Here is a 14,033-nt window from a genome sequence, read left to right as displayed (position 1 = left end):
TACACTTATGAGGCATACTGTATGCATTCGTAACCCTTGTGAGAAATATTTCTCCCATTACAAGTGTTCGTTTTGGCTCGTTTTTCTTATCTCTTGAAAATATTGTTCTCCTATGAAAAAATCTAATAACTCAATCCCATTATGGTTGAACTCAAGTTCAGGTCCCATACCTTTACCCTTGACTGTGAGGGGTAACCGTGATTCACGTCCTAAGGCAGAAAACAGACAACCATGATGAAAGAGTGATAACAAAGCTAGAAAAGACAAAGCAAAAAACATGTTGTAGGGCCATGGAAAAAGGAAAAGGCAACATATCATGTGGAGTTTGGTATTATGGTTGGTGTTACATTACATTAAAGTACTAAATCTAATCAATGCAAAGGCCACATGAGATCTAGTCTTCTGTTTTGCTTTATATGTTTCTTAGGTTTTTTGCAAAGTGAGGAAATAAGGCACAGGAGTCTCCTGTCTCTCTGTCCTTGTCCTAGGCTCGTCAGGTCATCACGCACCGCAGAAAACATGAAAATTAATGTAAATCTGACCTCCGGCTCAAACGACACACATGAAGGCCACATGCAAAACTGTCAACAATCTTTTACTAGCACTTAGATGAGATGACTAAATTTGGGCACAGTGAGTTCATCGTCACGAAGGTGGATTTATGAAGAACAATTGTGCTGTTTCCTTTGATTGAGAATATCACACAGTTGAGGAAAAGGGAACATAAAACAGATACACTGGAGAAGAGCTGTCGTTCCCTGAAAAAACAAACAAACAGACAGACATGGTTTGCTACCCAGACTTGTTTATCTGTAAGTTGTCTGCACTAACCCACAGAGGGAAGGAGATTCTTTTATGAGAAAGCTAAAGCTTTCAATTTACAGCAGGGGTATAGGGTGTGCTTGTAGCTGTCAAAGTAATCAATTGCAAGGTTGAAAGAACACACAAAAGAAGAGTTATATCCAGGGGTGTGCGAAGGGTTTGAGATGAGGAAACAGCTGTTGCTGTCAGTTTGCTATAAGTGCACTCAAAATACTTTTGGTTCATTATCTTCTCACTTCAAATCCTGTTGTTGTTTATTTGGCTATGTGTGATTGGGTCTTTTGTTTTTATGACTAAACAAGTGGGAAAATTGGTTTGTACATCTCAAACTCTGCAGCCAAAGTAGAATAACTGTGGAAGTTACTGCACTTTGCACTTCATCACATCTTCATGTTCAATACAGCAATATTGAGCATCTGGTTACTCTGACACCAAAGGAGAATTATCTTTTACTTTTTCTTAAACAACTAAGCTTTTACGGTGCACTAGTTCAGATGTGCATGTTTCATCCAGAAGCTGTAGGATATCTCAGTCAGCATGGCAAGATACACATACATGCACTGCTATATGTGTGTGTATGTGAAACCTGAATGATCATAATTTTCTTCTAGCTGTGGACTGACCTGTGACATTGCAGTATATAGTTTGGCATCGTCAGGCTTGAAGATGATTGTGAAATTTGCTATGTTGTTGGACAATATTTCCCCCTTCGGAACCATGTGAAGACAAGAAGGATTATTTAGTGAAACAAATGCAAAAGTTAGAATAACAAGCCTGAAGAAGAATACAATTGATTCATTTGTCAAGCTTAGCTATAAAAACACACACACACACCGGTGTCTGTCTCTGTGTGTGTGGGTAACTGGATAGGTGTATTCATACACAGACTGCTGACCATTTTTCCTCAAACGCCCTCTCAAACATTGTGTAGTAACTGGTCTACAGACTGTTTTCTCTCTCACCATGCCACTTTCATCCTCTCTGCCTCTGTCTTTCATCTGTGTCCTCTCTCCATCTGTCCAGGGAACTGGGCAGAGTTGAGGAGAGACGACACTAGCAGAGAAAGGTGGGGGCGGTGGTGTCAGAATGGGTCATTCTGTCTGAAGGTCCCTGAACAGAAACAGTCCAGTCTGGGACCCTACTGTTACCGAGGAGTCACGCGGGGTTTACATGCAAAAAACAGGTTTGAATTTTAACTCTTTGTGACAGTATTAACCTCAGATGTGATTAACCGATTCAACACTCTGTTCTCACAGCCACAATGCAGCTTTGATGCCATACAGCAATACATGTCCTACAGAAAGATCCACAAAGACAATGAAGTGGATATTAAGAAGGGAAATATTTTTGTGATGAAAACATATGATACACATTAAAAACTTCATAGGCTCCACAGTTATGCAGCTATCTGGGAAGGCCAAAAGCTGGTCCTCTGTATTCCTGTAGGTCTCTGGACTGCAGGAATACAGGAAAAAGCAAGTGCTCCTGCTCTCCTTCTGCCTCCTGCTCAAGCACTGAGCCTTCCCTAGAGAGAAACAGGGAGGGTGAGAAGGTGAAAAGTATAACAAAGAGTGAATGAGGAGGGTCAGAGAGAAAAAAGAAGCAAGGAGAAGAACAAGGAGATGCTGACAGAAAAACGTGATGAGTACCTGAGCTATTTCTGGCAACACATGCTGTGATAAAAAAGAAACATAATACTGAAGAGAATTCTACTTGCTACATAGAGACAGAACGATCAAACTTGTCTTGTGACAAACATATTCCTCTGTAGCCTCTCTTAAAACATTTTGCATGTGTCCATAAATACCTCAGTAAGTTTAGGTCCTCTTGCTGGCTGAACCACACAGTCCAGCGGTACTGAAGAGGGATATTGTTCCTGTTGGTGAGGGACACTGTGCATGTACTGGACAGTGAGGTATAAGTCTTATCCAACCAACTAGAATCAGGTTCAAGATGGATGTTCAGTTCCTCACAAAACCCATGCATGCTAATGTACACATCTTCTCCTGAGCACAAGACACTGCGATATTTATTATGAGACACAGAGTGTCACAGACGTGGTGGCATATAGGCCACAAGAAATTAACTTAACAACTGTGGTGCTCAGTTTGAGTCAATCTATTCACAATATTGCCTGACATTCATGGAAAACTTTCACTTCATTTATTTAAACATCTCAGTGTCTTGACATGAATGCGGGTGGAGAATAGTGGGAAACTTACAATGTCAAAAAACACCAAGTGGAAAATAAATATGATTAAAATACCAGTACATCACACATACGTGTGAATATGGCAAACATGCTTTCAAGTTTTTCAAGAAGCCAGAAGAACCACAGTCTCTTCATTTTGCAGGACAAACAGGGTCCCATCATATGCGCACACTGCCAACAGTGCAGCAAAGAGCAACAATAACCAGCAACAAAAAGTACAATGCAAAACTAGGTTTTGTATAAAGCCACCAAGAATAAGGCCATATGTAAATTGAACATGTGTTTGTTTACATTCAAAGCAGAAGGACGGGCATCTTAGTCTGCACAAACACTCTACTTATTCTTTTCTGTATTTGTATACCAAGGTTAAAGTTTTTTTCTGCATTCTAAAGACTGAACACTGATTTGTGTCTTTTTCTGATGTTTTAACCATACAGCAGTGAAATTAAGAGAGATTTCTTGAAATGAAATGAAAATGGGATTAAAGTGAACTGACAGCCATGGAAACTTGCCATTTATGATTTCTTTGAACCCTCAGTTTTGTACCTCATGCCTTTTGGATCAAACACATAGAATGCACAATGTATTGCAACAAAAGAACAAGTTCTCTTAAATTATGTTTACACAAATAATAATTTGAATGGGATTAGGTTTCCCTGCTGGATAGTGAGCGAAATCCAATTTCTAAATTAGTTAAGGATTAGAAATGTGACTCCTGTCTAATACTGGAAAACTTTATCTTGAGGTTTGGAATGGCATAAGTATGCTCCTGCTGATATTTGAATCCAACAGTGTTTAAAGGAACAAGGATGTAGTTTTGCTAACAAACAGTACCCAAAGTTATGGGGCCATCAACTTAAAAGCTGTAGTTTCACACCAACAACAGATGTTGAGAAACAGTGTACACAGCATGCAGAAAAAATGTCAAATATCATTTACCCATCTGTAAGATCTGAATATTGTGAATCAATTTCTTTTATTTTGTATGCATCATCTTAATTCCAGCTACCATGAGACATAGGAGTTTTAAATTACATAGAAAATTACACAGAAACACCACCTGGGGTATTTCTTTTTCTTTTCCTCGTTCAACGTTCAGTTTTTAAGGACAGTTTTATTGGTCAATAACATATGAGTAGATCTATGAACACTCTTTAAAAGAAACAGAACACAACAGAAAAGCAAATGTGTTTCATAAGATGAGTGATCCTATTAGGTTTATGCTCACTGCAGACTGGATAGGACAGTTTTAATCCATCTCTGCCCTGAGGTTTAACAGAAGTGAGAAGAACTGATTAACTGGCACCTGAAAAGCCTTATTTGTGAGAACTGCAAAAGCTTCACTTGTAGCACAATGCTTCCAATCTGACTTCTTTACTTTTTAAACCAAGTGATCACAGCCTTTTTGGCCAGAAACAGAAAAACCAACCAAACCAGACTGTGACGAATGTACGCTGGTAAAATCTATACAATGACTCAGCGTTCCAGACAGTAAAGACACACATTAGAATTCAAGGAGTTCCCGTCTTTGCTTCCACTGGGCCAATTACCACAGAGATCTCAATCATCTACCCAGAGGCAGAGAGAAAGAATAGAAAAGTAGCCTGGCAGAGGTCCTAAGGGAGGCCGATTCTTTTCTTTTACTCTGCTAGAAAGTCTACAAAATGATGTGATATCATCGGACCGAGTAGAATCAAGAAAAGAAAAGAGAACACACAAGACGGAGGATGAGTGATAGAAGGAAATGAGGCAGCAAGAATGACGAACTAGGAGATCCAGAAAGAAAAAGCAATTATCTCCCAGCATCCGGATGCTATGACAGCAGCTGACAGGCAGGGAGAGCTGCAGCTTATTGCAAAGCTTTCATCATTGCTGTCCACCAGCCCTTCTCCCCCTCGTTTGCTTTCTCTTCACATAATTTCTCTATGTACACAGCAGTGGAACTTCACAGACCTCTCAGCTACCTTTGATTACGACACAAACAGCAGTGTGTGTGTGTGTGTGTGTGTGTGTGTGTGTGTGGGTGGGTGTGTGTGTGTGTGTGTGTAGGTGTGTGTGTGTGTGTGTGTGTGTGTGTGTGTGTGTGTGTGTGTGTGTGAGCTTGCAGCCTTGAGCATGTGTGTGTTGTGCAGTTGCTTCCTGTTTGTGTGTGTGTGCTGTTTTTTTAAAAAGCTGCTATACTCAAGTCCCCCTCAGCACTAAAGCTCCGTCAGAGCAGATGCCTCAGTGCTCCCCAAGAGTTGTCCTTCTTTTCAATTAAACCAGCAAGAAGTGACACAGGAGAGGGAGTGCAATGGGTGGATGGGGGTGTACTGGAGCAGATGAGTCTCCACTGACTCTTAAGACAGAACAAGCACTGTCTAACTCACCATAATGAAAAACAACTCAGCTAAGCAAAATATTATTTTTTTAAAGCTGCACCAGCTTTTAAATGACGGCAGGAACCATTCCAGCGTTAAGTGCTATCGTGCAATGTACATGCAAATCAACACATACTAACATAAACAGCAACACACAGACTGTGTCTGCTAGCCTATGCTAAAGCTCAGCAGAATAACGACTTCTGCAGCATGCTGATCTGAAACATACATGAGAGTGAGGGAGGCAGGGAAAGGTGCTAAATTAAAAATGATAGTCTCTAGATGGGCTGTAAGTGGCGTTCTGGATTGGGGCTGGCTCTCCAACTATAAAAGCTTAATGCTGCTGAATACTGTTGTCCCTCCTACAACAAACCTGCTAGTTTAAGTAGCCACACAGCAACCTTGCTCCTTTAAGGTCACGCAAAAACAGAAGATTAAAAAAAAAGATTTAAAAAAAAACATATGGAGAGCTATCTAGCTAAATCAAGAGTTCCAGGGAATGGTAACACAGTCATAAAACGACAACCACAGTCAGAACAGCTTATCCAGTAATAAACAGACAGTTTTTCATAAGAAGAATACTGTAGACTTTAAGGACTATTACTGATAACTGAATGAGTGTTTACCCACCATGCAGCCAGATTCTCCCTCATATTCACCCAAGTTCAGACACACATAGAGTTAGTACACAAAAAATATCCACCCAGGTGTTAAATAGCTAATAAGTTTGGAGTTTCTTGCATGCCACAAAGCTCTTCAACTGCATTTGTTAAACACCACGGAATTATTCTCCTTAGACAGCAGGATACAGTGCCAGGTAGATGAAATTAGCTTTAAATGAGCTTTTGATGTGGCCGCTTTGGGTCAGGAATAAGTCTGATTTGGTTGTGAGTGAAGCATCTCAGAGATTAATCCACTTAACTATCAGCTAGTCATTTTTTGCTATTGCTATTTTTAGTGTGCAATATTTATGTGGCAGACAAAGTGCTCGATCATCAGAATGAATTATAGTTCATAACTGTATGTGGCTTGCTGTGAGCTGAGCTTCTTATGAAACTACACTGAACCCTTTGTAGCGTACCATTTAATCCTGAGAACCCACCTAGGTTAAAATTGCACTACTATTCTCTAAATTGATATGAGATATTTAAAATGAGGTGAGATGAAGACTTTAAAACCACTAATTTCCAGTTAAATTATCTCTTGCATTTTCTGCTGAACAGGATAAAAAGCCAGCAACTTTATGCATTCAAGGTTAATTGATCCCCTTGTGCATGTACCAGAAGAGTCAAAGGCTTCATCTTTTTGCTTTTGATGTTAAAGAGTCTAGATAATTGTGAAGGAAACTAAGATTACTCTTAAATCATGTGACTGCTGTGCATCAAGCTGCGGTCTGGTATAAGTGTGGCTAAAGCCTAGCAAATCAGTCACAAACACATTTAACAAGTTTATCACAAATGAGTAGATTCATCATAACACAAATTTAAAAAAGAATAAAATTATCACCCCGTATCAAAACAACCATTTATCCAGCAACAACATTACGTAAACTAAGAAGGGATGAATGATTCATTAGTTTACTGCACTGGGATACAAATGGACTTGTTTATTAAAGGGGACCTATTAAGCTCATTTGGCATAATTTTATTCTAGGACTCAGCTTAGCTTAGCATGACTCAGAGTTCTTATTAAATGTAACCCTATACTGAACCTTTCTGCTACAGCATGCTGCAGACAGATATTTAGCAATGTTACTCCGTTGATGTAACATGTAATAATATGCACTCATCTGTTAGATCTTAAGTCAAAAGGTCATGAATCATAAATGCAAAACCAGTTATTTTCATGCATACACATTTTTTTAAATACACATGTTTAGATCAAGAAGCAAAAAGAAGAGAGAAAAAAGACGATGAGGAAATACTTTGATTACCCCAGTAATCTGTCTGCTAGAGACAGGTGTGGGAATAGAAAACATTGCTAAGACTGGAAATGTGACAGAAACACTAAAACACACAGATACACACAAAGAAGAGTATAAAACAAGCTGTCTTCATATCTGCCTGCAGGGAATTCCTGCAGATGACATTCATGTGACCATAGTTTTGTGTGTTTGTTTGTGCCATCACTGGTCTCTGCTTCAGCATCACCACAGCTAGAGAAACAGAATCTTATTCCAGTGTTCACCATTGTGATTAAAGGAAAAAACGTATTCTGTTAGTTGACACTGCTGATTACTGACAAGATTTGGAGAAATCTTCCATTCATGGCTCTGACAGTTACAAGAATAAACAAGGAAGCGCTTCTTTATATTTTGAAGTTTCACAGAAAGATAACAACAGAATATTATTATTATACTCCATTTACAGTCAACTTTCAATTAAGCTAAACTGAATATAATTTGGGTAACGCACAGTCTTGGAAACAAGTGAAAAAAAACCCTCAAAATATGCAACTTCTGTTTAAGCAATTTGCCTCACAGTTTTGTTCTCACTGATGTTGTGGTGCAGTTGTAGATCCTGCCTATGGTCTCCTATATTCATTGGGTGGAAAACCACAGTCACCTGCATGCCCTTACCTACATCAAGTCCCAGACTCATGATAGGTAAATGTCACTGAAAAAGGTCTGGAATTATACGTAACTGTTTTAGAAACTGAAATATTCAAGAGAACCTTTAATTAGCTAACAATAATTACTGCAAAGTCTAATTAGAGGTATACCCAACACTCTGTTATGTAATTCTTGATAAGGTGGTAAGCCAAAAGTTTTCTGTTCACTTATCAATTCTGTACAACCTTAAGGAGCCATAAGTTAGTTAACTTTGAAAATCACCTAATATAGAAAGCAGACAGACAGCCCTTCTTGTGTTGGCTCTCACCTCTCCCTATGAAGCCTGAACTCGGCGTTGCTGTTTCCTATGTTGAAAACAAAGTGAGTTTTCTAAGTTGAAGCTTTCACAGGACAGACAGGCAAGTTAATCTTGTCTGGAAAGTCAAGAATGGCACGTAGCCCAATGGCCTGGACCGGAATCTCAATCTTTTCCCTCTCTGTCACACAAATCAGTCTATGGTGGTAGCCCTGTAAAGACAGAGTGAACAGGTTGATGTAAACGCACAAAATCCATATGCATAATTGATGGAGTTGTTAAATAATTTTGAGATATATATGACCCTGATTCCTCACAGGCATCTTAAACTAACTATTTTATATCAACCCTGTTGTGACCCTGTATTTTGTTGCCTGATTCGATCCTTCTTAGCTTAACTATTGTATGCCCGAGTCAAATGTGAATGTCTCCTATACCTTGTTTTCACGTGAACTGAAGAAGACTGTGAAAGTGACATTCCATTCCTGCTGCAAACTTGACACATCAATCATTTGGACTGACAACACAGAAATACTCTGAGTCCTGCTGCTCCAGCTTCACTTGCTGTGAAACCTTGGAAAAATATTATCTTTAGAAAATTGCAAAAACCCAACACAGCAGCAAACACAAAGCTAGTGATGATTTATTAATCATTCCTTGGTGGTGTCTTGTACAGATCTCCTGCAATCAATAATTACCTTTTCCAGTCATTTTCCAATCTGTACAAACAACCTGACACTCCACATAAAATGTAACATTTTCTTTTTTCAAATGGCGATGCAATTGTTGCATGAGAGCTGGAATGTACGCTTTTTTGTTTCACTTGTTCTGTTGTCATTAAAATATCAGCTCACCAGCCATGTAGTGTTAAAAATAATGTACTTTTTATCTATCTTATTAATTACTATACCTTGTCATTGTTGAGGAAGCATAGTGGAAACTTGTAGGTCTGTCCAGGAGTGACATTCTGGAAGACCAGTTTAGATGGCTAGGGCTGAAAAATTGGCTGGTCCACATCTACAGAAGAAAACTAGCAGCACACACAGATACAGGTAGAATCCCTCGGATTTTATGGGTGACGGTACTTTGGGTGCTACCACAGAATTTGTTTTCTTCACTAGTTTGGAAGCAAATGATGGATAAGATGTTGCACTAGTTAAGAGTCTAACTCCTGGCCTGACTTCTGATTTCAATCCAACTGTGTCCACTGTTCTTCAACCTTAAATGTCAAAGTTGTTTTTACAGCATAAGGAGGATCTGCACATTGTGCACATCTTTACAGTTAGTTTAGACAAGTCTAAATTGCTTGCCTTTGTCCTCTATCATTGCATCACTGCTGACTGAAAGTAATACTTTCTCGGTTTATTGCTGTCAGGATAATTTAAAAATGACCTGCTGTGTTTTGCTCCCACTTATCACCTGCAGTGAACCCGGACAGGAGGTTAGTCACATTTGCATTTGCATATCTGATGAGTCATCAAAAAATGCATAAAAGGTGAGATGCACAATTGGTCCTCATAAATATGATGAGGGGACATTTATTAATTTCAAAGGCAATTCATGAACTTTTGATGGCATTTCTGCTCCAAGTCTTCTGTTAAATACTGCTTCTAAAAGTACAGCATTAAGTCACATTGGTTGTCCTCTGCCTGTCAATTAGCACCTGCTGACTAAGGGGAAGCAGCTTTGGTATGGTGTAAATACCCTTAGCAGACAGCACATGCTCTGTATTCAGGAGATTAATGATGACATAAGGAGAAATCCAGATGCCTTGTTTGTTTGTTTTTCAGGTCTCATACTACATCATTCTTTGTACTAGGAGGTTATTGAAATAGTGTGATATCAAAACATTAACCAGCATTTACTTTGTGATGTGTAGTGGTGTTCATGTCGAGGCATTCCAGGATGTGAGGTTGGTACGTGTCACCTGAGTTACTCATGCATTCATCTGTGGACTGCAACCTCTCCTGGGAGAAAACTGATGGAATCATCAGCAACCACACATTCTCACAGACCTATTTACTGTCTCCTAATCAGCAGTAATGAGGCACTAACCACTAAAAGGTAACAAGTTCAAGAGCTCTAGGCTTTCATTGTAAAGCTTGACAGCTTCTAACTAAGACACCAGGATTGTGAGCATATATAAAGAATGTTAACAACCCTCCTGCTTGAGTGAAGGCCATCAGCAGCATTTTGACATTATCATATTTTCTGCACAATCCTGTGGCATCAGCCCACATGAAGCAAAGACACATCTAACTGCACTTAACCTCTTACAAAGTTAGGTCAGAAAAGGATTTTTGCTTGAAATCTAAATTAATAATGTAGCAGAGGGACTTATTGTATATGCAATATTAAAGAGCTGCCAGTTAGGTGTGTTTTCAAAATACACTACAATCTTTTATTAAAAGACAACAAAGTTACCTGAGTAAACACTCAGGTAACAGGTAACTGGTTTCATCATTTCAAGAAGGGAAGATTCCCTTCTTGAAATGATGAAATGACTTTTACAAAAACATCATTTGGTGTAGCCCAAATGATTATTATTTTTTTTATTTCTTAATGCAGATGAAAAATGTTTTGTTGTGTAATTAAATATGAGATATGAACAAACAAATGTTGAAACCAGTATAATCTGTCACGCCTGACAAGGCAGACGTGAGGCATGGAGCGGCTGAGGATCCAAGTGCAGGCACAGGCAAAGGATTTATTGAGAGTTAACTTTATTTACAGAGGGACAAAAACGAAATACAAACAGGAGCTGAGCATAGCAGCGACTACACGGAAAAAACCCAAATGGGGAAAATTAAACTTCACACGAAACTGAAAACAAGAAACTAGAAAACCTGGAATGTGGAGGAAACGGGATGACAAGCAGAGGCAATACGGAGGACAAAACGCAGAGTGAAACGCAGACGGAACAGCAAAAAGCAGAAAAAAACACAGGGCTTAAATACACATGCGGTAACGAGGGAGTGAGAAACAGGAGGGAAACACAGCTGGGACAAATTAGACATAACGAGACCAAGGAGGCAAAGCAGAACACACCGACATGGGACACAGACTGTCAAAGTAAAACAAGAAGCATAACACAGAAACGCCAACATGTACTACAAACAGAAAACCATAATTCACAGAATAAAACACAAAACACTGGATCGCAGACCCAGGAACGTGACACAATCAGCTAGGATATGGAATTCCTGGGGCAGCTGCAGTGGATTTTTTAGTGGCACGAAAATTGCTGAGTTGAGGTAAATACAAAAAAACCTCATTGCAGTCAGGTATTGATTTTTCTTCCATAAAAGAAGAGAGAGTAATTATTCAGACAATCTGTTATTTGAAACACGATTTTTAAAAGAATGGGATGATGTTCAAAATGTAGCACAGAGGAAAGTGGGCCCCTGTTAATTCATGAGAAAAATCTGGCTCACAAAGTTGCTGTAGTGCCTTCAATTCTATGTCACTTGCATGCGGTGATATTACCATAACTTTCATAATAGAACTGGCAGACTATATTAGTTCACAGGGGGAAAAAAGCCAAAAAGAACAATTACTCTCACCCGTCTTCATTTGCTCTCCTTCGAATGTTATCACGGCAAAGCAAGGATGCCTTTTTCTTAATCTGAATAGCACTCATTTTGAAAAAAGTTTTGTAGTAAACCTGCAAGACAGGAAAGAGAAGAGACGTCATGGACAGATAAACTGGACACCCAGATTATGCAGTTTATACTAATGGCTACACTGGAAAGAAAAGAAAAATCATGATTCAGTTCAAACAGCATCACTCTGTGTTCCTAAAAGGCTAAAACTGTGTAAAGATCACATTCACTTGTGTTTCCTTTTAGACTTCCTTACGGTGCAGTGATGTAAAGTTTTATATTCAATTTCAGACTTGGTTCAGAACACAAAAATGCAATGCAGCGTGATGATGTTTTCTCATCTCTTGACTGTTTAATGAGATGTTAGCTGGACCATTAAAAAATGGACAAAACATAGGTGTATTAAAAAAAAAGTTTGCTCTCTATTATCTGAGGTGCAATATTGCTGTGACACCATTAGGATCCAGTTACTACATTTGAAAGAACTCAAAACAGATTCTGTTAAAACCAAAATTATTTAATTACAGTCATGTTTAGAAGTGGGTTGAGAAGTGTCTATACACTCATCATGGACATGAATGTCACTGTAGTTTTGAGCTTTTAAGGATTTCTCTAATTTTTCCTTATATTGATTTTCTCTAATCCATACAGGGTCAAAAGTATACAAATATACATACAGTCTGGCTAATATTTCGTGAAATGTCCCTTACCAAAGTGGCACCTAAAACCAGACACTTTTAATACTCATCAGCAAACCTCTGGATATTTGATCATTCTTCTTGGCAGAAGAGTTGATTTAAACTGGTTGTTTCCTGGCATGGACACAGATTTTCAGTGTAATCTGCAAATATTCAATAGAGTTGAAATCAGGACTTCAGCAATTATTGACCTGTTGAAAGACTCAGCTGTGTCCAGGTTTCAAAGGTCTAAGTGGTGATTTAAGGCGAAGCTGAAGAATTAAGAAGAAAACAGACACTGTCAGGTTGCTGGGTCGTTGATCCGGCCTGACAGTGAGTTTATTTTGTATTTATGATTGCTTTTTGCTGCATTTTTGGAGAAGTTCAAGTTTTTACAGTTAGTACGGAGTTTAGTCTTTTTTTATATTTCTAAGTTTTTTTGTATTTCTAGTTCATGTTTTCCTGCCTCTGGCTCATTCCTGTGTCTCATCTGAGAGTCTGTTATGTCCTTTGTGTATGTTTCCTCAGTCATGTCTGTGTTTCCCTCCATTTCTCTAGCTCACTTTCTCTTTCTTCGTCTCTCGTCTCCCCTGTCTGTCATGTGTATCCATGTGTGTTCTCCCTCAGTGTTTCCTGTTTTATTTTGACAGTCCCTCTCATCCTGTGTTCAGTGTGTTTAGTCCCAGCTGTGTTCCCCATGTGTTTCTACTTCCCTTGTCACTCTCATGTGTATGTATTGTGTGAGTTTCCCTTTATGCCTGGTCAGGTTGAATGGGTCAGGTTAAACGTTTCAAGAACTTTTCATTTTACACAAAGCTTTCCCTCCATTAGGCACAAAAAGGATGGTTGTCTGGTTCATTGCCTGGCAACCTACTCGACAGCGTCCCAATATACTCTTTGCTGATTGGCTCAAAGCTCTAACAGCTGAAAGTTGATATAATGCTGAATGGTCTATTTCAAAATGTTTTTAAAGACGTAATTTTTGATTGTTGATGTGTTTTTGATTAACATCATTTTAATATTTCTTCGAATAAAGAGAACTGAAACGTTTTTGCACACTGCCTCGATTTTTTTTAACTTCCCTCTTTCATCCAGAAAGAAGAAACAACAACAACAAATATTACTAAGAAAAATGTGCACAGAAATCACCAAACACTCGTGTTGATCAAGTACTATACCAAACAGCTATACAGGCCTTTCATATATATAAAAATACAGAACTTTAAGATCTACTGTTTAAACTTTAACATGCTATCTGAACTTAAGCTATTTGAAGACTTAAGAAGTGTGTTGAATTTGATCTTGAGTTTAATTAAAGAAGCCTACTTTTTCCCTGTTTCACAGAGTATGGCTTGGTTCACTGCGTCTGAAAATTCACAAGTTTTCAAAGGGGAAAGAAATTATGTATCTCTATAACCCACAGATACAATAAAATAATTCTGATTATATGTCTTATACTATGTATTAAATACAAAATCTTGCTCTCTTACACA

At 38.6% G+C, this 14,033-nt stretch overlaps 1 protein-coding gene across 1 annotated transcript in view; it reads right to left on the bottom strand.

Annotated features, from left to right (window-relative positions):
* hydin (HYDIN axonemal central pair apparatus protein) overlaps positions 1-10,252 on the bottom strand; it is a 55,494-nt gene extending 45,242 nt beyond the window's left edge. Inside the window, 9 exon segments of the mRNA XM_084932480.1 lie at positions 2,279-2,347; positions 2,630-2,828; positions 7,889-7,980; positions 7,982-8,020; positions 8,274-8,473; positions 8,699-8,735; positions 8,737-8,834; positions 9,172-9,291; positions 10,127-10,252. Of these exon segments, the coding sequence (XP_084788606.1) occupies positions 2,279-2,347; positions 2,630-2,828; positions 7,889-7,980; positions 7,982-8,020; positions 8,274-8,473; positions 8,699-8,735; positions 8,737-8,834; positions 9,172-9,291; positions 10,127-10,252 (980 nt within the window).
* Between the last annotated feature and the right edge of the window lie 3,781 nt (positions 10,253-14,033).

This window comes from Perissodus microlepis, chromosome 7, assembly GCF_051167445.1.
Source record: "Perissodus microlepis isolate ML-2025 ecotype Zambia chromosome 7, ASM5116744v1, whole genome shotgun sequence".
Classification (NCBI taxonomy): domain Eukaryota; kingdom Metazoa; phylum Chordata; class Actinopteri; order Cichliformes; family Cichlidae; genus Perissodus; species Perissodus microlepis.
The sequence above is the reverse complement of the archived record's forward strand: the minus strand, read 5'-3'. Positions and strand labels throughout refer to the sequence as shown.